Raw genomic sequence first — 25,187 nt, 5'->3', positions numbered from 1 at the left:
CCCTGACCCTGCGCGGCCATCAGGTGCTTGGTGGCTTGTCGCTGCTGGCTCTCCTGCCCCCAGCCTTGCCCCTTCAGCCCCAGGATCCGAGCGTGCAGCCTCCACTCCCAGCCTTGTCGTTTGTACTAACTGCCACTGCGCGGCCCCGCGGGCCTTTGCCCCCCTCACCCCCCACCCCCCGCTCGTGCCCACTGCTTTACTCGCACTCGTGCCAGGTAGCCCTTTGTCTAGAAAACCTCAGCCTCCTGACGCTTCAGCCACTTTCCCCACAAGTGATTCTGTGTTCTTTCGGGATGTTTCTGTGACAGCACCTGAAGCACGTGTATCCGTCTGTCTCTGAGGTCAAGCTGCAGTCCTGGGGGGCGGGCTCCCCCTACTCCTCAGCACCTGCAGTCCAGGGGGGCGGGCTCCCCCTACTCCTCAGCACCTGCAGTCCAGGGGGGCAGGCTCCCCCTACTCCTCAGCACCTGCAGTCTGGGGGGCGGGCTCCCCCTACCCCTCAGCACCTAACGTGGGGCCGCTTGGTGTCGAGTGCTCAGCACCGAGTCCTTGTGAAGGCACGCACGGGAAGACTAATTTACTAGCATTTTTCAGAGCTGTACGTGTGATTTGCGGTGTGCACACAGCTGCTGGTTTTGTAATGTGTGCCATCAAGGAGAGACTGGCCAAGTTGGGAAGAGTGAGCTCTTGCCTTGGTGGTGAAGTTTACTCCGTGACTTCCCCTGAGGCTCCCCTGAATGACTGATTTCAGAACGTATGTGCTATTTCATCATGGTCTTGGCGTCCCCACGTTATTCCATGTGTGTCAGATGGCAACACAGCCTATTACAGAGGTGCCTTTACAAGACTTACAAAGAACTGGGTGTTTTCTTGTATGACATCAGTGTTTTTAATTCTTCATGCTCAGTTCTTTGTAAGCCAAATAAAGAAGTACTATGTGTTCTCAGTTTATACTCCTTTTGTTTGTCCTATAACAGTCATGTGAGAGAAGGCTATAAAACCAGCACGGACTCATACCTGATCCGAGATGCATTCCTTCACCTAAGAGAGCAGAAAATGTCTGTCTAATGTGTGAGCCAGCCTTGACATTTGAAAAAAATAAGAAAATAATAAAAGTTGTTCATTTCAAAATCGTGATAATCACAGTGCTCTCAAACAGGGGAAAGAGAAGTTGTAGGTTATGTTTTAATGAAAATGGATTGAAACAGTGATTTAAAAAAAAAAGACTCTAAGTTTATATCTTTAACTGTGTTCTCTTGTGACATCTCCTTTTCCCCTTATGGCAAAAAACCTCATAGGTGCCCAAAAATAACGGGCAGCCTCCCCTCACTAGTGGAATCCTAGAGTGGGAGAGTGGTGCCCAGTCCCAGTTCTGAGGACTAGCTGAGGCTCTGTGTGCTGGCGAGAGCAGTCATTGTGACATCGGGCACATGCTGTGCTCCGCGTGATTATTTGGCTGCTAGTATTAGTAAGACCAGACTGCTTTGGAGAACATTTAAGAATTGTGCAAGGCCTATGTGATACGACTTTGTCAAGAAATTCCCGAGAAACATAGAATAAGATGTGACAAAATGAAGAGTGACATGTTATGAATCAAAAGACTTAGTTTTGTACAGATGTCATTACTTCATGAAGGGAATGTCATAGATACTCTTTAAAAAACATAAAATGATTCTGCAATTTATTTGTAAGAAATTTAAGTGACTAGTAAGGAAATTTGGACAGAGTCATGAGAAGGGGTCCATCCTACAGGTCAGAGTCCTGCCTGAAAACCGTAGAGCCCAATGTGACATTGTGGGCAGGCATGTGTCCTGGTGGTGGTTCTGGTCTCTGCTGTGCAAGGCATTCTGGGTATTGTTGAGTGCTTGGTCAGCAAGGAAGGAGTTACCGTGCAATTCAGTGATTTCTCAGAAGTAAGGAGAAAAGTTCTTTAAAAAAAAGGGGGAGAAACCAATTTCACTTTTCAGCCTGGTGTTGAATTCCATTGGATGAAAACAATGATTTTAAATGTGATAGTTCAGTTTTGAGAGGGAATAAATGTATGTAGAGTAGGAAAAATAAATGTCATCTTTAGATATTATGCAATTGACACGTGATGCTGCTTCCCTTCTTGAAGATTATGTGGCTGACATGCTGTGCTTTTCAGTTTTATAATTTGCTTGTTTCCTCCTCAGGATTTTGCAGGTTAATCCCTCACGCACGCTCACCAGGTACCTGGACGATATTTTTTGAGGGTGCAGATTATGAGAGCCACCTTCTGCATGAGAACACGGAGCTGGTAAGTGTTGTGAGGGTGACAGGCGGAGTACAGACTAACCTGTATTCCTTACAGTTTGGAAAATGTGACGTAAACTCCTTTCTTGATTATAGCGAGCATTGTTGTGATAAAAATATTTTAAAATCACCTTTAAGTACCAATTTTATTTTTAAAAAACCTGAAACCATGACTGATGTATATGTATTTTTTCCAGGCCGTGTCTGTCCACTTTTGTCCGTAAACAAATGGTATTTTTTAAAATAAAGAATATTTCTACCCACAGCTATACCAGCCTCCTTAATGTCAATACATAGTTTTTAAAAAATATTAATACGATAACCTTACGAATTTTATTAGAAAATGTTTTTCTAGGGGTGCCTGGGTGGCTCAGTTGGTTAAGCGGCTGCCTACCTTGTGATCTCTGGGTCCTGGGATTGAGTCCCACATTGCGCTCCCTGCTCAGTGGGGAGTCTGCTTCTCCTTCTCCCTCCACCCCTCCCCCTGCTCTCTCTCTCTCTCAAATAAAGAAAAATTTAAAAAAAAAAAAGGTTTTTCTCTGGTAGAAATATTTTCTCCTTATAGTTGGTTCTACCTTGTTTTAAATACATATCAAAATTACTTGCTGATATTTTGCATCTTCTGAAAGAGAGTCAACCCTAGTATTTGCTAGTTTCGTACATTTTATGGAAAATTCTGCTTTGCCTCCTACAGAGAGTTTTAAACAACAGGGAATGTTTCCCTGTGCGCTAGAACGTGACAGCAGACACAGTTGTCCTGTACGACATAGACTGCCATATCTCTGATTAATAGAAACAGATGAAATTTTTCCTTTTCGAACTTTGTTACTGAGTTTCATTTAAATATTTTTCTATAATTGCCATTTTCATCTTTAAGCCACTTAAGGGTTTGAAGGAGCAAACTGATGTGACTGTACTTTTGTCGAGGTTCCTATGGGTCAGGGTCAATGTGTTATGTGTGATTGATTGCATGTGGCCATTTATTCACCTGTCCACCGATTCTCAGAAGGCATGGAATTGTCCAGCACACCTGACCCGCCAAGATTTAGAGATTCTGGTGTGTGAAAACAGCCAGATACCTTCTGAAGCTTCAGAGACTTCCTTGTACTACTCTAAAATATTAACCAGTAGTCAGTCAAAACTCTGTGCCTATTATGTACCTAATTTCTAAGAAAACATAGCTTGTGTAAGGTGGCAATACTTAAAGTAAAGCATATAATGTGTGTTTTGTATATCAAATTCCAAGTAATCATTTGTGATGATTGAGTAGCCTGCTTTAGACTGGAGTGTGTGTCCTGCCCTGTCCAGCAGCTGAGTTAGCGGACGGGAGCGCTGCCCCGTCAGAGAGCCGGTGGTGCACAGCCACTGACACACCAACAGTGCGCCTCTCACGCTGTCTCTCGGCCTCGCGAGCTTTTTGCTGCATGCTGAGTGATAGCAGTTCCCAACTCCCAGATTTTATAGAACAGCAGCTCCCTCCGTAGATAGAATCACGCTGCCTTCATCTTCCTAGTGTAGTCAGAGATCCCTCGGGAGCTTTCAAGTCTTAATCTAAAAGAAAAAAAATTGTAATGTCACCTAATCTTGCTTATTTTCCTTAAAGTGTTCTCTCACTGACCTTGGTTCTAACTTAACAACCCACATGTATAATTACCACTTGTTGGTAATGTGCCTTCGTACTTACGTATTTGATTAAATTATCCCTTAGTGTGTATGCACTGGTAATTTTTCTCTGTAATTTTGTTTATTCTGCGGGTGAGGTGTGACGTGTCTAACATGTAGCCTCAGTGGGCAGTTCCTCATTTGCTTAGGGGTCAGTTTGAGAACTGACCTCCGCCCCTGAGCCGTGACTTTATTACCCAAAGTACTTGGAACGGTGGTGCCCGCATCATGGGGTGGCCTGACCTCAGATGGCACCTGCATTCTCCCAAGAGACAGATGTGTGATCATCTTTGTTACGACTCTTTTGCTGACCTCCCCATAGATGGTGGGAAATAAGTTTACATTTTTTCTTTAAAAAACACCTAGTAATTTATTTTGAAAGGTAATACAGTAACAATTTAATTTCATTTCTATGATTGGGTTTTTCTAATCTGTAGTAATGGAAGTGTAGTTTTGTTTTCTAAATTAAGTTCTTTAACGCTTTAATAGCACTTATGACTAGTTTCATCTTCGAGGCTCTTGAGTCGAGAGTATTGATCCTTTTCCCGGGTTACTCCACGAGCAGTATCTGTAATCCTTGCTCGTTGTCTGTGCCGTTTACCACATGATTGTCTAAGGTAGAAACACTTCATTTCAGCCATAAAATAAACCTTTGTTTTCATCCTTCAGGCTCAGCCTCTGAGGAAAGAACCCGAAATAATCACTGTGACTCTTAAAAAGCAAAATGGGATGGGCCTCAGCATCGTTGCAGCAAAGGTAGGGCACCGTGGGTGATGTGAGTTGTCACGCTTCATTCCTGGACCTTGAGTCAGTCAGCACTCGGCCGAGTGTGTGGGAGTCCTTCGCTGCCCGAGGACGAAGTGCGCCTACACTTCTGTTTCTCTTGGGGGTCAGTGGTGTTACACAAAAGAGGCCATGGTGCTCAGGCCCAGGCAATGGAGGGACGCCATCCTGCTCTGAACACAGGAGCCCTAGAGAGTGTGACCTTGATGTTGAGCCAGGAGTGCTCCTGAGGAGCAGGCCATCAGAACTTGAGCCACAACAGGCACAGGAGCACACGATTCCTTAGTCTGAAACAGGAGCTGGGTCTCGCACATGGTGAGAGCGGGGCACCGGACGCCTTTGCAAGTGCTAGTGCACGGACACGTCCCCACACACTTGTTACCCAGGTGGCCTGCTGCCTCCCCGGTCCAGGCACTCTCTTCCAGTGGGTGTGCCGTGGGGCCTAGGAGGTCGCACCCTTCCCCAGGGCTGCACATGGGCCCGCTCTGTACTGAGTGCCGCAGACCCACTTGCAGGGCGTCGGGAACGAAGTGCATCCCAGCTAGCCTCAGAGTGGGTAGTCGGGGATGAGCAGGGATGGCACGAAGCCGGCTACAGCTAAGGGAGAGTGGAGTGAGGGAAGTGGTGCTCAAGTGGTTCTGGAAACTCCTGACTGATGGCTGAGGGGTTCGCGCTGTATCCTGTAGACTCCATAGAGAAATGAAAGGGACATGATGGACCTGGAATTTCAGGAAGCTGTGTCTAGGAAGGGCGTGGTGTAGGATGACTGGAGGAGCCTGGGACCTCAGGTGGCATTCCAGGTGGAATCGGCTGGCGGAGGCGAGCCTTCGTCGGGTGTGGACTCAGTAGTCTGCTTCTGAAGCGCCAGGTTCTATGGGGTTACCCACGAGGGGCCAGAGGGTAGGTCTAGAACCTGTTAGCCCAGCTCATAGTCCAGAGTCCCTTACTCCTGATAAGGCTCATGCTCATGGGCCGTATTTCCAGACTATTCTAACTTAATGGACCCACAACTCAAAACTTTGGGAGTTGTGAATGGGAAGGTATTAGACATGGACTATTTTCTCTGCTTACCAACTGAATCAGATGCTCATTTTTAAGGGAAAAAAAATACCAGGATGAAAAATTACCTTGCCACACTCAGATACACAGGAAAACTTTAGCCTGTGTGTTTCCTATTATGTGTTTATTTATATGGATCTTCTTTCCAGTATTCATCTTACTTGGGATTTGAAGTACTAACCTGTGGGATGGCAGGGCCACTGTTTACCAGCACCTCCATCTTTTCCAGCTTAGAACGTTAAGCTCTCTCTCAGTACAGAAAAACCTGTTTTCTGAAGATTCCAGTCTTATTTACGTAAGCGTCTTTGATCCTTTCCTGTAACATGTAAAGTCATCATGTATAAAGTGAGGCTGCACGTGGGCCCCTGCCGTCCCCTCTGGCCTCTGTTCTTGCCGGGCGGCCAGGTGTCGGTGGGTGGTTAGGACGAGGAGGTGGGCTCAAGTCACGGTCACGCCTTGATGCCCTTGCCTATGCCTGTGGGTGAGGGGCCGAGGGGAGGGCACTGGCCGCAGGCCTGCATCCTCCCCCAGGAATGGTTCCTGCTGAGGGTCAGATGGCAGGCAGCGGGGAGAGTCCTCTCACTGGCAGGAAGGGCCCCTCCACCTTTATATAGACTGGAGCAGGGGAAGGAGTGAGAAAGCAGTGAGTGAGCCTAGAGGGCAGGACCTCAGCTGAGGCCCCGTTAGCAGGTCTCTGTGTGGAGGTGCTCGGGCCGGGACCAGTGAGGACAGCTGGCCCACCTGGCCTTCGTGCACCACCCTGGTGCCGGCCACGCAGCTGTGCTTCTGTCCTGGTGGTGGTTCCCTGCACTTGCTCGCCTCTTCCGCTCCCAGCTGTGCTGACGCCACTCCCTCTGAGCTCCCGTGCCTTCTGTGTGCATCTGTGCTCATGCAAGGAAGCGTGGGGAGTACGGTGTTCTCCGTCTAGTCAGCAGGGGGTACTTCGTCACAAAAACAGAAATGACTCTGGAATCCTTGCTATTACGAAGTGTTTGCGACTTGTGCTAAGAAATCGTGGTAGCACCGTGACTGATTTCCGTTAGCCTAGCGTAAGCTGGGAACATGCAGGATTTAGCTTCCTTAGCTTCCGGTTGTGTAGTAGTCTGAAGAGGAGGTATTTGTTTCTTTCACTAATAGTAACAAACTCAACGTGAAAGTAGTAGCTCATCGTTAGGGTGCTGTTTATTCCAGGAGAGAACACCAAGTGCCTGCTGTGTAAAAATAAAGTATAATTTTCACTTTTTAACCTTGAAGTCTCTAGGTTTCTGTTGGTGGTGTTTTCTGTACTGACACATTAAAAAAAAAAAATTGTAGATAAAACTGGAAAATACCAGTGTTAGCATTTCTAATTGGGATATAGGGTTATAGAATTGGGGCTTCGTGGGGACTAGGAGCAACACAGGAAGTTAGGTAGAAACCTTACTGCCCGAAGCTGGGAGGGAGAGCATGGTGCCTGTGACACATCTACAGCAGACTGGCTGCAGCTAATTTCTGAAAGCAGCCTGCTCGCCTTCCTGCCACCTTCCCACGTGGCACCTGCCACAGGCCTCCCCTCAAAGCCAGAGAACCCAGGACAGGGGCACCTGCTCAGTGTCTTCACCCCCGCCTCACCTCTCTCACGGCAGGCCTGCTCCTTCCTTTTCTAAACTGCGAAGGTGGCACCCTCGCCAACATTTCAGGGATTTCCACACTGTTTTTGTTTCTGGTCTTTATTTTTAAATACTTTCCACGGTGAAAGTATAGTATTTATAAATTTAGAAGCAGAAGAAATTTTTTGAAAAGAGATTCCAGGGGCGCCTGTGTGGCTCAGTTGTTAAGCATCTGCCTTCGGCTCAAGTCATGATCCCAGGGTCCTGGGATCGAGCCCCGCATTGGGCTCCCTGCTCCGCGGGAAGCCTGCTTCTCTCTCTCCCACTCCCCCTGCTTGTGTTCCTTCTCTCACTGTGCCTCTCGCTGTCAAATAAATAAATAAAATAATTTTTAAAAAAAGGATTCCAGATTTAATGCTAAGGTGGTTAATTCATCAGCTTATTAAACAATAGATTTAATAAAACTAAGTATGCACCTGGCTCTCGTTATAGTTTCTCCCCCTGAGAATATCTTTACGGTACATAGAGGCTTGGTCACTTGAGGGGTGAGGCAAAAATAGGAGGGAGTGAATGACATCAGAGGTCATTATCCAGGGGGATTTATTGAATGTCTAAACGCCCGTGGAGAGAGGAGGTAGTGAAGGCCTTCTTCAGGAAATGCCTTTTAAGCTGCAACTTGCAGGGTGTGCACGTGTTAACCGGGTAGAGGGTGGTAAGCAGAGAACTTGAGAAGAGGGCCAGCGGACAAACGTGCAGCCATGTGGCTGCAGTACAGGAGCTGGGGGCAGGCCTTCCGAGGTGCATCTGGGAGACAGGGAGCTGGGACCGCGGCTCACACAGCAGTCGGCGCGCTTCTCCTGCAAGGGGCCGGATGGCCAGCGTTCTCTGCTTTGTGGGCCTTTCGGCCTCTGCTGTGGCCGCAGGGCGGCGACCAGTGCGGGAGGGTGGCTGTGCGGCCTTGACGGGGTTGTGCATGTTAGTATCAGCCAGAGAAGTAGCCCTTGAAGGTTTCAGATAAAGGCGCGACAGGATCAGAGTGGGGTTGTGAAAGTTTATGGCTGGTCCTTCAGAGAGCACGGCTTCGAGGCGCTCAGGAGTGCAGGCGGCGCGGCCATCGGGGGCAAGCCACCAGCAGTTTGCCGATGGAAGGTGCTGGAGGCGCCGGCCCGGGAAGCGGCCACAGAGGCAGATGGTCGGCTGGCCGGAGGCGGGGTGGAGCAGTCACTGAGGTCGGGCCCTCGGTCTTGCTGCTGGAGCATCGTAGGTGCTGATGCTTGTTTGTGGAACAACAGCTTTTCCATGGGATGGATGAACTGGTTGTGGGGGTGGAAGAGAGAAGTAGCAGGTTGTACCATGCTTCTGTGCTCAGCGTGGGGTGTCTGGAAGTGGCCTGCACTGAAAGTGGGGCTGGGGCAGGGAGAGAGTCAGGTGTTCAGTTTGCGCATGCTACCTTGGAGATCTGGGATGCCGGTCTCGCTAGGGGAGTGAGGATGTTGTGGAGCAGACAGAATTTGGATGCCAGCACACAGACAGATGCTATAGAGAAAGTAACTCAAAGAATATGGTCTGTTAAGTGCACACTGTGCCCCTTGAAGACAGGAACAGGGCGTTCCTGCCTGCTCTTGAAACAAGACAGGAGTCTCGAAGTTCCCCATTGCTTCACGTAACCTGTTTTTCTCCGACTTCTTTGTAATGTCTTTGGTACTAGAAAAGGAACATTCAGCAACAAAAATCAGAAGTCATTTAATTTACACGCATTGCTAAAACAGCACCATGAGGCTGATACATCGCATAGGTTTGCATCAATTATAACAATAGAAAGAGATTTGTTTTCGGGATTTCAAGAATGTGTTTTAAGTGCCAGGCCGGCCGGCGTACGGTGGGGGGGTCAGCACGATCGGGAGCTGTCGTTTCCCTCTTGCCAGGGCTCAGCTTGCTTCCTCTGCTGGTCCGATGCCACGGGATCTGCGTGTGCACCTCACAGCCTTGGAAGCCCCGAGCAGGTCCCATGGGACAAGCGGGAGGAGCCGCGGGAAGGATCCGACCCGCACCCGCTGGCCACAGGGTGCCACCTGTCATCTTGCCCACTCCTTGCTGCCGCATGTCGGCAGAGAACCTGGAGGCCCCAGAAACTCCTCCTGCTGTCCGTGTGTGTTCTCCTTAAGCTGTTGTGGTCTCTGATTCTGGCCTAGTCTTTTTTTGATTTTTTTCCTAATTAGTGTGTGGCTAGCTGCTGTGAGCCTGGATGATGTTTTGATGTTAAGCTCCCTGACGCCCCTTCCACATTGTGGTTCAGTTTTATGAAATCCAGATGATTTGGAACAGTATGTGTGTGCAGTTTACTTTTTTAAAACATTGCTTTTGGGGAAGTTTAGTATGCTCCTTCTTACTCATCTGTGGGACAACACGATGCTTCCTGTTTAATTTAGATTTTTAAAATACAAACAATTCCTTCTTTATTTTCCTAGCTCTTTTTAAAGTTTAATAAAGTACCAAGTGAAGGCAAGTCAGAGCTGACTGGTTACGTAAGAGTCTGAGCGCGGCACTCTGCTGCAGCCCGTGCTGATAAATGCCGCTCGGTGTCCTCATGTCCATCTTGGAGCTGTGCGGATCCAGGTCCTCAAAGACCAGCTCTGTTGGTTGCTGTGGAAAACTGAGGGAAGCAGACAGTTGTTTTTCTCCTCAGTTCGAGAAGTTGCTGTAGTCCTGAGATCAGAATGTGGTTCTCTGTTGTCGGAAGAACAGGATCGGTGGTGAGTTTCTTGAGGGTGCTGTTGTGGACGTGGATGTTCTTGGGCAAACTCTTAACTGTGATCCTTCCAAGAATGCTGCTGCTTCCATTAGAACTTGTTTAAACCTGCCGATAATTAACTTGCTCATGAGGCAATCGTTTACTGTAGCTTGTAATTACACACCCAGGAGTTTGTTGCTCTGTATTTTAATGTTGCACATTCTTAAGGTTCATAAAAATAAAAGGTTCCTATATCCTTTTTGCACACACACACACACACACACACACACACATACACACACACACACAAAACCCCATAAATGTGCTCCTGCTGATCATAATATGGCGAAGATTGCTCAAAGTAATGCTGAGTGCCGTTGTAGAGCTGAGATACAGAAGCACCATAACTTCCTGTGGGTGCATTAGGTAGCTTTTACTGTCTCTAGAACCCATTTTTGCTGAAAGTGAACCTAAAAATGACCATTTTAAAGGTACTTAGGGTATTTTACTATTTTATTTAAAAATGAACAGTTGAATAGTGTCTTAAAGGTGTTTTAATTTGTACTTTTAGACTATATACTGATTTTAAGTTTTTAAATTTTAATTAGCTTAAAACACAAAAAAGATTCCTGTGCCTTAGAAGAAGAAGAAAACAGTGTTTATTAATACACCACCTTCTCGCTGTTTGAAGAGTAAATTCCTGACATGAACTACAGTTAAGTTCTTTGAAGAATTTGAGACCTTCATTCTCACATTCTTTAATGTCCTTACTGTGACCACATGGGAAAAACCTAGTCAAAAAGATGAAGTCAGGAAGTTTTGGTTCCGTTTTAAAATCAGTTTCAAGGTACCCAGTACAACTGCAGAATTTCTTTCTTTCGTGGAAGTGTCAGAAATAATTTTCCATTAAGTTGTATGAAGTGACTAGTGCCCTCCTGGCTAGTGTTTGTGAATTTGGAAATAATATTTTATATTTTTGTTTTAAAAGCAAAATAGTAAATTATATAAAAGAATAATTTTTTACCTATTTTATAATGGTCTAAGTGCTAATTTCTTGGATTGATGGAATTATTGGATTTTATTGTAGTATTAACGTAATAGAAACATTAAACGTTAATGCTCTAAAGCAGAACAATTTCACGTGAGAGGACACACAGTAAGAAATGATCTTTATGTGGCTCAGTGGGTGCAGGGGATCGGTGTGGATCATCCCAGTCTGAGGAAGGTTCAGACTGCCTCAGCCTCGCCCACTTGCTCTCAGCCAAGGCTTGGGAGTCAGGCCTCACCCCTGCACAGGGCACACCTGCATGAGCAGTGGGCAGAAGCCAGGAGCTCTCCTGTACTGGTCTCAGCCCTTTCATTTCCAGACCACTCTGAGACCTTGGGAAAGCCCTCCACCTTTGCCCTCGTGCAGTGCACACACCGCAGGCCCCCTGCAGCCCATCTGAGAGACCCAACTTAAGAGTCCCCTATTTAGGTCATTTCCTTCATTTTATAAAGAGGGAAAGGATAGATGGGATGTGTCTTGTTTTTTGTTTTGTTTTTTTTAAGATTTTATTTATTTATTTGACAGAGAGAGACACAGTGAGAGAGGGAACACAAGCAGGGGGAGTGGGAGGGGGCAGGCTTCCCGCCGAGCAGGGAGCCCGATGCGGGGCTCGATCCCAGGACCCTGGGACCATGACCTGAGCCGAAGGCAGATGCTTAACGACTGAGCCACCCAGGCGCCCCTGGGATGTGTTTTGTATTCTCTGCGAAGGGTAAGCTGTGAACAGAGCTGCGCCTGGCGCCTGGTTCACAGAAACCAAGCATAGGCTCCTTTATGGCATCACACCTGTCTGGGAGCACCCAGCTCATACTTTCAGCATTGTTGAGGGTGGAATATGTATCAGGAATGAGTTTTAAAATTGATTGTTTCAGAATTAAGGTAATTCCTACCAAGAAGAGAGAGCTTTTCAATGTTTTTTAAACTCTTGTCTGAATTTTAATAGTTTACGAATCAGAACTCCTTGTCTGATGAGAAACAAAGCTGCTTTCAGACCCTGAGAAGGGAGCATGTGGGCAGAGCGCTGCACCGAACATCCTGATGAGTTTTAAATGCTGCTGGGCTCTCAGGTCCTCCCAGCCCACTGTTGTTCTGGAACCTTCAGTGAAGAGCCCACACTGGGTCTCCAGCCCTGCAAACAATAGGCTTGACTCTCTGCTGGCCTGTCTTCCTTCCTCTTGCTGCTGCCTTTTTTTTTTTTTTTTTGGGTTGTGTGCTAATGATGTTTTTATGCTGTTCGTCATACATACTCCCCCACACACTCAGCTGGTCACTGGGCGTTCGAGGCGTAGGTTCCTCTGACTGGGTTTCTGTGCCCGAGGTGAGAGGACCTCACCCTCCGTCTTCCCGAAGGTGCACCAGCGAGAGCAGGGACCAGCTGTCTGGGGGCGGCCTTTTGCCTGTAGCCGGTCCTCACGGCGCACGTAAGCCGCTAAGCCACGGGCGCGTCTCGTCGAGTTTTGGGGAATGTATGGCCTGTAGCTGCTGAGTTCTTATTTCTGCCTCAATCTTTCCATTTGGGAACCTTTTCTGTTAACTTACTGCCATTCTTCTTCTGCCCTTTCCCCCAAGGAAACCCCAGTACACTTCTGCTAGCCCTCCCCTCCCTCTGCCCTGCCCTCCTCTTCCTCAGCAGCCCCACCGCCCTCTCCACCCCTCCGTTCCCTTTGAAAGGAAAGACACGCAGATTCAAGGTTCACTTAAGATTAAATCCTAAGATCACACGTGAGATCTCTGTTATTTCATTTTAATTGCTTTTCTAAGGACTGAGGATCTAGCTCTTTGTGCTTCATTTGCACGGCCTGGCAGGGGTGTATTTGGTCACCACGCTCTGCTCTCCAGGAGCCGGGAGTGATGTTGGAGAACACAGACACCAGACAGAGCAGCTCGGGCACTGGAACACCATGTTACTCTCAAAGTGTCTTCGGGAGGGAAAATGTGGCTTTGATACTTAAAAATTTACTTCTCATTAGTTTAATTAAATTCCAAAATTGTACTTAGTCATTCGTAATTCCTGATGCCTTTGAAATATATAACTGCTTTCCAGGAGACCCTTAAAAAGGAGCTTGAGGGGCGCCTGGGTTTCCTCCTTCCCCTCTCCCTCTGCCACTCCCCTACTTGTGCTTGCACGCTCGCTGTCTCTCAAATGAATAAATAACATCTTAAAAAATAAGAAAAATAAAAAGGATTTTGATTTTTTAAATGGGGAATGGATAAATCTGAATGTTTCTCATTAATCTTTTAATTTTACAAATAAAAGGCTAAAAATATAGAAGTATCTTCAAATACCAGCTTAGGTAGTAGCTTTAAACAAGTAATCTTTAAAATTATTTAGCCTTTCCATTTTAATGATTATGGTTACTCTTCCCATGGTTGGAAATCAGGGTGCATAATGTTGTATATGATATATATTATATTGTGATAAAATCTTGTTTTTACCTACTTATCTATATAATTATAAATTTATTGCTAGTCCTTGTGGTTACTAATAACATATAGTATGAAAAGTCTGTAGTTTTAGAATAGTGTTGTCCAATAGAATGAGCCACAAAGGTAATTTTAAATGTTCTATTAGCTGCATTAGAAAAAAAACCTGAAATTAATCTTCATAATGTATTTTATTTTACACAGTATATCCAAAATGTTATGATTCCAGCATGTAGTGAATGTAAGTCATTAGTGATATATTTAGATTCTTTTTTCCATACAGAGCTCTGATATCTGTGTATGTTGTATACTTAGTACACATTTTCGGTTTGGACTAGCCACATTCCTGCATTCTGAGTGCTCAGTAAAGCCACGTGTGGTCTGTGGCCACCATACCGGACAGCACAGTCTTCATAGTATCTAATGCCATTGCACCAACATTTGGTTAATGTTTATATAGCTCATATTTACATTCTTTTACTGACAGATGTGTTACGTTGGTATGTAGCAGCAAAAACTTCCTGGACCCCATTTTCCTTTCTTAATTGGAAAAGGAATGGACTTGGGGTGCCTGGGTGGCTCAGTCAGTTAAGTGTCTGCTTTCGGCTCAGGTCGTGATCCCAGAGTCCTAGGATCGAGCCCCCACGTCAGGCTTCCTGCTTAAAGGGGAATCTGCTTCTCCCTCTCCTTCTGCCCCTCCCCTCCCCTCGTGCTCTCTCTCTCAAATAAGTAAATAAAACCTTTTTAAAAAAGAAAAGGAATGGACTTGCCATACAAAGTTCAGTCTTCCTAGGCTAGGTTAGTATGTGCGTTATTACTCAGAAATAAGACATAAGTGGCTTAATGCTTCTGAAATAATTTTGCTTTGTACAGTTTTTATCATAGTGTATAATCTTATTTTTATTCAGATGAAGTGGGGCAGGTAGTGAGAGCTTCGTAATGTTAAGGAGTTATTGCAGCCTGACGGGTGGTAAGTTTGCCTCGGTGCTCCAAGAGCTGAGATGTTCCCAGTCCGAGTGGCATTAGCAGGGAGGAAGCAGCACCTACATGCCCCTCTGTCCAGCCTGTCAATGTGGACATTCCAGACCAGGGCTGCTGCAGCCAGGTGGAGACATTGGGTCCCCTTGGAGTTGGCCAGAGATTGTGGTGTTCTGGGTTGAAAGTAACTATCCATGTTGATTTTATGTATATACACACATATGTGTATATGTGTGTATAGTTAGAAATTCCTTAGACTTCTGGGGTGCCTAGGTGGCTCAGTCGGTTAAGCGTCCGCCTTTGGCTCAGGTCATGATCTCGGGGTCCTGGGATCAAGCCCCAAGTCGGGCTCCCTGCTCAGCGGGGAGTCTGCTTTCCCTCTTCCTTTGCTGCTCCCCCTGCTCGTGCTTGCTCGCTCTCTGTCAAACAAATAACATCTTTAAAAATAAATTCCTTAGACTTCTTTGATTTCTGAGTATCCATCTGTAAATTTGTTTTTCTAAAATAATAACCAGTGGAACTGGTCATTTCTCTGTACGACAATTGTACTTGCAGTTTTTTATGTGCAGTTTATAACAGTGAGCTGCCCATGAAGTAGAGATAGGATTCAAATAAGCAGAGGTGGGAGGGGCCAGAATGGGAGGGTGGAAGGGAGTTCCAGTGGAGTAGGTCGGCTAAAGGGACCATGTCTCCAGGAGGAGGTTAAAGGTTAGCAGAACGGCAACATGTTCACAGAAATGTAAGCAGTGGGTCTGTTAAATAAAGAATATTTCTGGGTAAGTAGTGCAAGGTTGAGACCACAAATTAGTAAGATTCAGATGCTAACCAAAGCTTGGATACCTCTTTAGAATATTCTAGATCCATATTCTTCACTTGTGTATCACCCTCCAAGAGTATTTTTTTTTTTATGTATTTCATTATGCACCGTCAGTGACTTAATTATTAAGTCTGTTTTTATGACCAACCTTAAAAGGACCTTTTAGAAGCCTATTGGGTCTTTGCAAGTGAGGTCTCTAATAATCATTGTCTCATAATTCCTCAGATGAAGATCTCCTCTTCTGAGTAGCAGATACACTGATAAATTGAACTTGGAATTAACGTGATTGTAGCTTAGAACTTAGATAAATTCCCATCGTCCATTACCCAACAACAGTAATGGAAGATAGCGTCTTTGGAACAGTACGGTGGTGCCATAGTCAGAAATGCTTAGGGCTCCTACCTTGTTAAACTAGGAACGTCCCAGTGTTACCAGCTCACTCTGTGATAGCTGCATCAGCTGCTTCCTAACCCACAAATACTAATACTGATGCATTCATTCAATGGGATTCTGGACTGTCTTGTGGCAGGGTTTGAGAGGATGCTGTTGACCACATGGTAGGAGGAGAGTAGGCAGCAACCAGGGAAAGCAGGTGGGGGAGAGCCGTCTGTACTGTCAGGAGCTGGAATACAGGACAGAGGAGCCGTTCCGGGAACATAGCACATAGGTAGGAAAGAGCTTGTATCCATCCTGAGTTGGAAGGTACGTGGCTTGGTGAAGAGTGGCAGGTGAGCCTGGGAATCAAGTGACGAAAGCGTTCTGGCAGACAGATTGCATCAGACGTTTTGTGTGGAAAGTACAGCGTAAACAAAGGCGGGAACACGGAAACAGGATGGCATGGGGGCACGTGAAGGAGCATCTGGATCGGGCCGAGCGTGTGGCGAGAGGGGTGAGAGCCTACCTCAGGCTCGGGGCGTGGCGCTTCTGCCCAGGCGGGTGGCTGCGCTGGTCGTGGGTCGGGAGCCCCGCGGGGCGTGCTTGGGGAAGGGGCTGCTGTGGCAGGCGGCACGGAGGGGACCCCAGCAGGGCAGTGACAAGGAGGCTTGCTCAGGACGCTTCCGCCTGAGAGACGTGACGGTCACGATGCCGTCCAGTATCTGTATTACATCATCGGTTTTACTTGAAGATTTGAACATAGACTTCATAAGCCTCACATCGCATGTCGGATCCTAAACTGCCTCTCGAAAGATGCTACGGGGTTTCCGGTGATCTCCATAGTGTTTGCAGTTCGTACAGAGTCTCCCAGCTGGAAGCACGTATCGGTTGTCTAAAACGCAGTATGGGGCCTGGTAGCTCCCCTCAGCGTGTGTTTCCTGGTCTGAACGCAGAAAGGGGTATTGCAGTGAAGCTCCCGTTCATGCTGAGTGTGGAACTCCCCTTCCCAGAGTGAGAATTGTGACAAAGGAGCTACTGGCCGGGCAGCAGAGGGTGTGTGAGCAGGGCCTTGACGGAGGGAGACGCAACAGTTTTTTTCTCTTGTTCTTTTATCATTCCATTTTGTGATTTTTAGAAAGACAGAGCCCTCTTACTGTTTGTCTAAATGTTATTTGTTTCATTATTAATAATTTTTCTTATAAAGAGTACCAGAAATGGGGGAGGTCTTGGTTTATTGTTTTGAAATGTATATATTTGGGGAGCGCCTGGGTGGCTCCATCCATGAAGCGTCTGCCTTCAGCTCAGGTCATGATCTCAGGGTCCTGGGATCGAGTCCCGCATCGGGCTCCCCCTCTGGGAGCCTGCTTCTCCGTCTGCCTCTGACTCTTTGTGCTGCTCCCCCTGCTTGTGCTCTCTCTCTCTGTGTCAGATAACTAAAATCTTTTTAAAAATTTAAAAATTTTTATAAAAATGTATGTATTGGGTATTTTATTATTTATATCACTGTTACTAAAAATATGCTATTAGTATTACTAGTAAACGTTTTTCGTTTCAAAGATGGTAGTAATTGAGTATCTTCTTAAAAGGGCAGTTTTTATGGTCTATACTACATCATGAAGATGTAAGTGCCCACCGTTCACACTAAAACTGTATCCTGAAATGCCGTGAGCGTTGCTTTGCTCTCGGTCAGACAGAGAACACAGGAAACAGGTAGTTAGGCTCTTAGAACCTTTGAAGAAACAATCTGGCCTGAGGTATTAGCTGTAAGGAAATACCCTGCAGCATTTGCAGAAAAGGAGAAGGGGGATTTTCAGTGCCCCAGTCAAAATTATTAGACAGCTACAGGGAGACTACTCTGGAATATAAGCTTCACAAGGGCAGGGGTGTTTGTCTGCTTTGTTCACGGATGTGTGTGCAGAGCTTAGGATAGTATAAGGAAGCATTCAGTGAATATTTGTTGAAGGAGTAAAATTGTCATTTAAATAGCTGAGTTGTTGAATTAAGCAGTCAATCGCAGATTGCATAAAAGTATGGAATATATTGGGGGAAAGTCATTTAAGTAGATGACATGAGAAGGAATACCCTATTTCATATTATAACAGATGGGGTGGGGGTGGAGCTGGCTTAGAAGTAATTCCCCCGATTGCATATTAGTTCCCTAGGTTCAGGGAAACCCGGGATTGGCCTGGGCGAAATCAGGTAAAAGGTGTATCTATTGCTCTATTTCTCTCTTGCTAAGTGACATGCTAAAATTCAGGAAGTTGCCATTTATTGAGTGCCTACTATATATATTTTTTATTGTGAAATTTTAAACTTAAAAAAACTACAAGCTTTGCCACCTGTCTCAGTGCTGTGTTTGTGTGTGGCAGAAGGACCAGGCAGAGGTGTCAGCTTGCACTTGGTCACCCTGTTGTACTGGAAGTCCAGCTGGATGATTTCTAAGGGGCATGCATCTGTCCAGTAGGCAGCCGGGTGTCTGGGGCTGGGCAGGAGATGTGCAGCGAGGGGATATGGTACAGACAGACACCGAGGAACATGTGGAGGTGAACAGATGGGAAGACCTAGACCAGAGGGTGGGGAGCTGCGGAAGTGAGGACTTGATATTTTACCTTCTGTTAGAACTTTTATAAACTCAGCTCGCAGGTAACGTAACCACACGAAACTTGAAACACACAGTTTGCCAAAATTGAGTTGTTTTGTTAAATTGAGACATTTTATGCCGTTTTCATAATGAGATACGTAATAGACGGTTTTAGGCTCATGAAACAGTGGCATGCTACATGCTGGATTTTCCCTGAGGGGAGAGCTCCCCAGTCAGACTGTACTCTCCAAACCGGCTCTCTCGTAGCGAAAGGGAGGAGTGAAGAGTTTTACAGTGGAAATTATGTACTTCCAGAGTGTTGCGGAATATTTGTTTCAATTAAGTCATTTATTGAAATCACTGTATAACTCTCTGGGATACCTTTTACATTTTTTATTTTATGACCTAGTACTTCGTAACTATTGAAATTACCCTGAGTTAAGACATCCAAGTGAGATTTCACGCATGCAGTTGCTCTCTGTGGTCGTTCCAATAAATTATCCGTAATGGATTTTTATGTTCTGGTTGGAATGTCCAAGTAGAATGTTGGTGATTCTGTACAAGAGTTGTATATGTTCCTGAAACCTGTTTCACAGAAGCTGCTTGTCCTGATGTGCATTCCGTTTGGATCGGGGCTCCTAGCTCCATATTCACCTAGAGTTGTAATACATGATCCTTCAGTTGAAACGGTGCACAGGATCAGAATCCTCCCTTACTACCTAAGTCCCCCTTCCTGGATGCCCCAAGAAGTTTTTTCTTAAGTTTTAAAATACAGCTTTGGAAATAATAAGGGGATATAGGCAAATATTGGAATATAAAAATACTATAGTAAATTGCTTTTGTATCTAAGTGATTACTAGTCTATGTCATGAGTGTAGATTTAGCTCACTTAGCCATCTCATCAACTGGTTTATTAATAATCGATTTTTCCAGAGTACTCTTTGATTTAGAAAGATAAAAATAGGTACATTTCCTGTTCGTCCCTTTATATTTACCAAATAGAGTGTTGATTTTCTTAGTACTAATTTTCATGTAAAAGCAAGAACCAGGACTTTTGTTGCAGTTATCTATGTATTAGTTTTATTTATTTTTTATTTTTTTATTTTACTGAGTGTTGTATTTTTTACTGTGTATTTTCAAGCAGTGTTGCCTTGTTTTTGTTCAGGGTGCTGGCCAGGATAAACTTGGAATCTACGTCAAGTCTGTCGTAAAAGGAGGTGCTGCTGATGGGGTTAGTGTCATTTTAAAGATGTGAGTTTTCAGTGTGTCCTAGTCAGCAAACGACCTGCTGTGACCCTCTGGTACATGTGGTCATAAAGCACCGTGTAGACTGTTTGTTGAGCAAACAAGCGTGAGCTTCCTTGCCGCTGACTTTCTTCCTCCTCCTCTTTGCCCTTGGCTGTCCGGCTGTCCCCACGGCCCAAAACCCGTGCCTCCTGGGTGTGCACAGGATGGACGCCTGGCTGCAGGAGACCAGCTCCTCAGTGTGGACGGACGAAGTCTGGTAGGACTCTCTCAAGAAAGGTATCATTTATGTATTTGTTTGTTTAAAGCTGAATATTAACGTGTTTAGGGGTGTTTCACGTTTGGAATTAGAAGACAAAAAATAATGCTAAAAAGCTGCGCCCTTACTCTTCCCCTTTTTAAATGTAGACCAGTGTACATGACACCTCATTTGTTAGCAGATTATAAATATGTATTTTGGTTTGGAGCAGTTTCTTTGAAGCTTAAAAAAAACATACTCTTGGCACGTCCTGGGAATGTCTGAGGATCATCTTGCTGTTCTTAATATGACCATAGGAGATGTGTTCTTAGTTAATCTTTAAAGGAAGGGAATGGGCAGTAGGTCATCTGTCTGAAGGTCAGAACTGTTACTCGAAATAGCCGTCGGTTGCTCTGGTCACAGGCTGTTGTTGTGACATTTCCTTTACGTTTGTGCTACTCTCTTTCCCCTAGGGCAGCAGAACTCATGACAAGAACAAGTTCTGTGGTAACACTAGAAGTCGCAAAGCAAGGAGCAATTTATCACGGCCTCGCCACCCTGCTCAATCAGCCATCCCCAATGATGCAAAGAAGTAAGAGCTCATTATGGAGAATTGCATGCTGTCTCTTCCTTTGACCACTGCCAATAATAGCTGGCTTGTATTGATCACTTACCGCATGCCAGGCATTTAACTGTCCTGACCTTCTCTTCGTAGCCACAAAAACTCTGTGGATTAGGTGCTACTGCTTTCACCGTCCCAGCTGGGGATGCAGGCACTTCGGCAAGATGCCCAGGATAAATAGCCAAGAGCACCGTTCAGTGTCTGGCCACATGGTGATTCACTATGTTCCTGCCCTCCAGGAACCCCCATGGGACTGGCTGGCTGCTGGAGGGTGTCCGTCCACCCTGCACTAGGCACTTAGTCGTAGTCAGCGGGTGATGCGGCATATAAAGTCTTCAAAGGACAAGCAGGGTTCTCTACTGAAACAACGTATATGAGTGTGTGTATGAATAGTTATTTCAGTCCTGTGTGTGCAGGACATGATTGTCCAGTGATATGTAGTTCACTTTAAATTAAAAGCTCAATTATTCGGATAAGGTAATCTGTTGGTGGGAACCATGATTTTGTTCCGTCAAAAACCTCAGAATAAAACCGCTATAAATTTAAGACTTTTTAAAAAGGATTAGTTCAGAAATCACAGAGGAAAACCCATTAGGACTCAGACATTATCTTTTTAAATCATTATATACTTTGCATTTACTTTGCTAACTTTGTGCACAGCCGCTCGGTCTGGCCTTGGTGGAGCTCCCTTCTTCATCAGTCAGTGATCTAGGAGCTTCCACCAAGTCCAGGACCTGAAGTCGACCTAAGGGTAGCACAACGACAGCAACCAAAGCTTCTGAGAACCTGGGCCTGCTGTTTACTGGAATAAACAGCGTATCTTAACACAACCATGTGTTGTAGTATAGACCTCAACTTAGCATATTTCTTACTTTTTTCAGGACAGTACCATATTGGTGGTCTAATGTCACAGCTTAGGGTCATTTCCAAGAAGCGAACCAGACCATGAGTTAGAAGTCAGAGGGAAGCTGTTAGAACAGAGAACACACCCGGGCTGCCACACAGGGAGACATGAAAGCCAAAGTAGAGCGTGAACAGTCCCACCGGCTGATGGCAGTGCCGGCTACTAAAAGAACGAGTGTGTTGTAGAAAGGGAAGTATATCTTTCACTTTTAAAAAAGTTACTTTAAAAGTAGCCTTGTGACTTAACAGGTGGAGTTTATGAGAAAATAAGGTTGGAAAAAGCACCTTTTCCCATCAGTGCCAGTTAAATGTTGCTTTTAAGATTCTCGAGAAAGATTTTACTCTTAGATAAAAAAAAAAATTACCTTATTTCTTCCACTAAAAATAAGGGCTTATGAAATTTTAAATATTTATAGATTCATCTTTCTTTAAAGACTAAATAGGGTGTTTAAAATCTTGAATAAATGAGGAGAGCCTGAATGCGCTTTGATTTCAGTTTCAGATCGTCGTGGCTCAGGTAAACCCCGTCCAAAGAGTGAAGGTTTCGAGCTCTACAATAATTCAGCTCCAAACGGGTCACCTGAGAGCCCTCAGCTGCCTTGGGCAGAATACAGTGAACCTAAGAAATTGCCAGGTGACGACAGACTGATGAAGAACCGGGCTGATCACCGCTCCAGCCCCAACGTGGCAAGTAAGAGGGGTCACTTCGCCTGTCCTTCCTTGGCCTGGACATGCTCGGTCACCATCAGTGTTGGGGGGACACCCCGTGCTTGCTTAGTTATCAAAGCAATAGGATTACCTGCACATCCTGGCTAACGGAAATGTGCTTTTTGTGAGAGATATCAAAAGTAATGTTCCTCCAACAGAAAATAAAAACTAGGTTAGAACACATCGATTCAGTTGATGCTCTAGATGAGTCATTGATCCTGTCGCTAGCAGGAGGTGGCAGGCTGCCAGCAGGAGCTCAGATGGTTTTTATACTTTTAAAGGGTTGTTAACAAGAAGAATCAATAGAAGGATATACAACACATACAAGGTTTGCAGTGCCTAAAGTATTTATTGTCTGTCCCATTGCCAGAAATGTTTGCCGGTCCCTGGTCTGTAGATGAAGCTTGGTAGCTCTGGGCTCTGGTTATTCAGGAGAGAGGAGAGGGTGTGATGAGCCCTGCTCTCTCCCGTGGCCCCCAGCGTTCTCTGTGCTGACTCCTCACTGGCAGTTTGAAGATGCGTGACACATGGTCACTGCCCTTGAAGAGCTCTTGTCACGTGACACAGAATAAACATTGTGATACTTGGAAAAAAAAAAAAAAAAAAAACCTTGCTTTTCACTGTCTCTTTCCGACAGATCAACCCCCTAGCCCCGGAGGGAAGAGCACGTATGCCCCTGGAACAACAGCGAAGATCACGTCTGTCTCCACCGGGAACCTCTGCACCGAGGTGTGAGAGCGATGCCAACGTCCTCACTCCAGCCAGCACCCAGGCCCCCCGCAGAGCCCCTGAACTGTCTCCTCACGCATTTCCTCTGCACATCAGCAGCGTTTAGAAGTCCTGGGGGCTTCTTCGTTCTTAACATAATAAGGAAATTAGCTTTAAGTTAAGAAGTCAGGACAAAATAAAAGGTTTTTCATTATTCTCCGTATAGGATCAAACACTTTTAATTTTTAACACAATTTTAAATGTATCTACTATATTTTAAAACAGATCGTTGGAAATTAAATGAATTTATGTACAAATTGCCAAAAGCTCGCTTTTCTTTCTTCTTCCCATTTTACAGGAGCAGACCCCTCCACCAAGACCTGAGGCCTACCCCATCCCCACTCAGACGTACACCAGAGAGTATTTCACCTTCCCAGCTTCCAAATCCCAGGACCGGATGGCTCCTCCTCAGAACCAGTGGCCAAATTACGAGGAGAAGCCACACATGCACGCAGACAGTAATCACTCCAGTATTGCAATTCAGGTTAGAGAGAAGGAGTCCGTGAACATTTGCAGCCGTCAAAGATAAACCAGTTTGATGGTAAAATCTGGATGATTTCAGAGATACAGTCGATATTCTCTGTAGGACAGCACTGAGACTGATACCTTTTTTTTTCTTTCCTGGTTAACTGAGGAAGAGTGGATAGGAAGGAATACTAAATATGAAAAGGAATGCTTTATTCCCTTGATGTTTGATTAGTGAAGGGTTAGTCATAGTACACCTTCATTACAGTTTGTGAGGCAGGATTCCTGATTCAAGGAGTGAGAAATGAGTGATGTGTGTTTTTCTTTGTACCAGAAGTTGTCCAAGCACTGGGATGCAGACGTAACCATGGTCCCCGCCAGTGAAACTAATGATGTGGTTAGGAAATGAGACAGATGAAGTCAGTACGGTGTAGTAAGTCCTGCTGGAGGTCTGGGTCCCCACTGAGTGGCAGAGCTACCTTTCAGTCTCGGTGTGACCAGCACCTGGGCCCCGCATCACATTACAGCTGTCTGAACAGAAGAGCTTTTCAGACCAAGTGAGAGGCACGGAGATGTGCCGCTGAGCAGGAACCGGGTTCGGGGCAGGGGGTGGTGGCAGGCCTTTGCGGCCTGGAACCGTACAGCAAGGGCTTGAAGTGATAAGCTGCAGAATTGGGGTTTTATCCAAGTTAGAGAGGGGAGCATCAGTCTTGAGTCGTTGAGCTGGGGGACATTATCAGATGTGTTTTTTGTTTGGAAAGATAACGTTGCATTGTGGAAGACTGGGAGAAGAAATCAAACGTATGCGTAGAGATAGGCACAGTCTAGGATATGTAACAAATATGGATCCTGGATAGTGAGTTCTGGATGTGATGCTTTAGTTGAGGTGGTCGGAGGAGACCCAGGGATGGAGGCGCAGCTGAGCTGAGCCGGGAAGGCCGGGAGAACAGAGGAGGGCTCACAGGCACGGGGCACGGCACGAGTAGCCGTGAGGAAGAGCCACATTCTCTGAGGGCAAGAAGTTATCCTGAGGTCACAGATGTTGTCATCTTGTCCACAGGGCCCTTCCGCCTGTTTCCTAGGGAGGCCTGATCACTGCCCACCCCCCCACTCCCCCCCGCCCAATCTGTCTGGGACCATTGGATGTCTGGCTGGAGTTGGTGAAGGTCTTCCTCCAGATTTCTCTTTCACAGTGAAGTACTTGTGTGCCCTGCTTTCTCTAGCGTATTTTGTTAGCCCTTAGGAAAATCTTCTTCCCCTGTGTCAAGAGCATCTACACATTTTCTCCTATTTGACAGGAATACCATTTTTAAGCCTCTAGGTTCATAGTGTATGTCTGCTGTTTGCTTCTGCCTCACCTCGGAGATAAATGAGCTAGAAGAGGAAGTCAGGACGCTGAGAGGTCAGCATGTCGATGGGTTATTTATGTGGATCTTGACATGACTGAGCCTCAGGGTAGGACTTAGCAGGGGAGACATATGGAGAAATGCAACAAGGGCACCAGGGGGCTCGTGAAGTCAGGAAGAGCAGAGCAGTGATCCAGGAGGCTCAGTGTGGCAGCAGGAGGAGAAGCTGGTGGACAGTCTGAGGTGGGACCTCTGACGTCTTGTACTTTAATGAAAGTATCTGTTCCTATAAATAGTAGGAAATTGAATGATACCGTTGACTTGAGCAACATTGGTTGAACTGCCCGTTTTTCAGTACAGTGCTGTAAATGTATGTTCTCATCCTGATGGTTTTCTTAATGACGTCTTCTTTCCTGTAGTTGAGCGTATGTTGTAAGAATACAGCATATAATAAGACATACCAAATAGTTGGTGATCAACTGTTGATGTTTCCGTAAGGCTTCCAGTCAGCAGTAGGCTGTTAGTAGTTAAGTTTCAGGGAGTCTGAAGTTTTATGTGGAATTTTGACCAC

General features: G+C 45.8%; 1 protein-coding gene across 1 annotated transcript in view; it reads left to right on the top strand.

Annotated features, from left to right (window-relative positions):
- Positions 1-25,187, top strand: part of AFDN (afadin, adherens junction formation factor) — a 144,878-nt gene that overhangs the window by 99,666 nt on the left and 20,025 nt on the right. Inside the window, exons 20-27 of the mRNA XM_088023795.1 lie at positions 2,175-2,278; positions 4,606-4,692; positions 19,487-19,552; positions 19,772-19,845; positions 20,278-20,396; positions 21,826-22,020; positions 22,675-22,766; positions 23,104-23,289. Of these exons, the coding sequence (XP_087879921.1) occupies positions 2,175-2,278; positions 4,606-4,692; positions 19,487-19,552; positions 19,772-19,845; positions 20,278-20,396; positions 21,826-22,020; positions 22,675-22,766; positions 23,104-23,289 (923 nt within the window). The remainder of the gene's footprint in view (positions 1-2,174; positions 2,279-4,605; positions 4,693-19,486; positions 19,553-19,771; positions 19,846-20,277; positions 20,397-21,825; positions 22,021-22,674; positions 22,767-23,103; positions 23,290-25,187) is intronic.

This window comes from Eumetopias jubatus, unplaced genomic scaffold (genome assembly GCF_037043125.1).
Source record: "Eumetopias jubatus isolate StellerSeaLion01/CBP00866 unplaced genomic scaffold, mEumJub1_p1.0 scaffold_6, whole genome shotgun sequence".
NCBI lineage: Eukaryota > Metazoa > Chordata > Mammalia > Carnivora > Otariidae > Eumetopias > Eumetopias jubatus.
The sequence above is the reverse complement of the archived record's forward strand: the minus strand, read 5'-3'. Positions and strand labels throughout refer to the sequence as shown.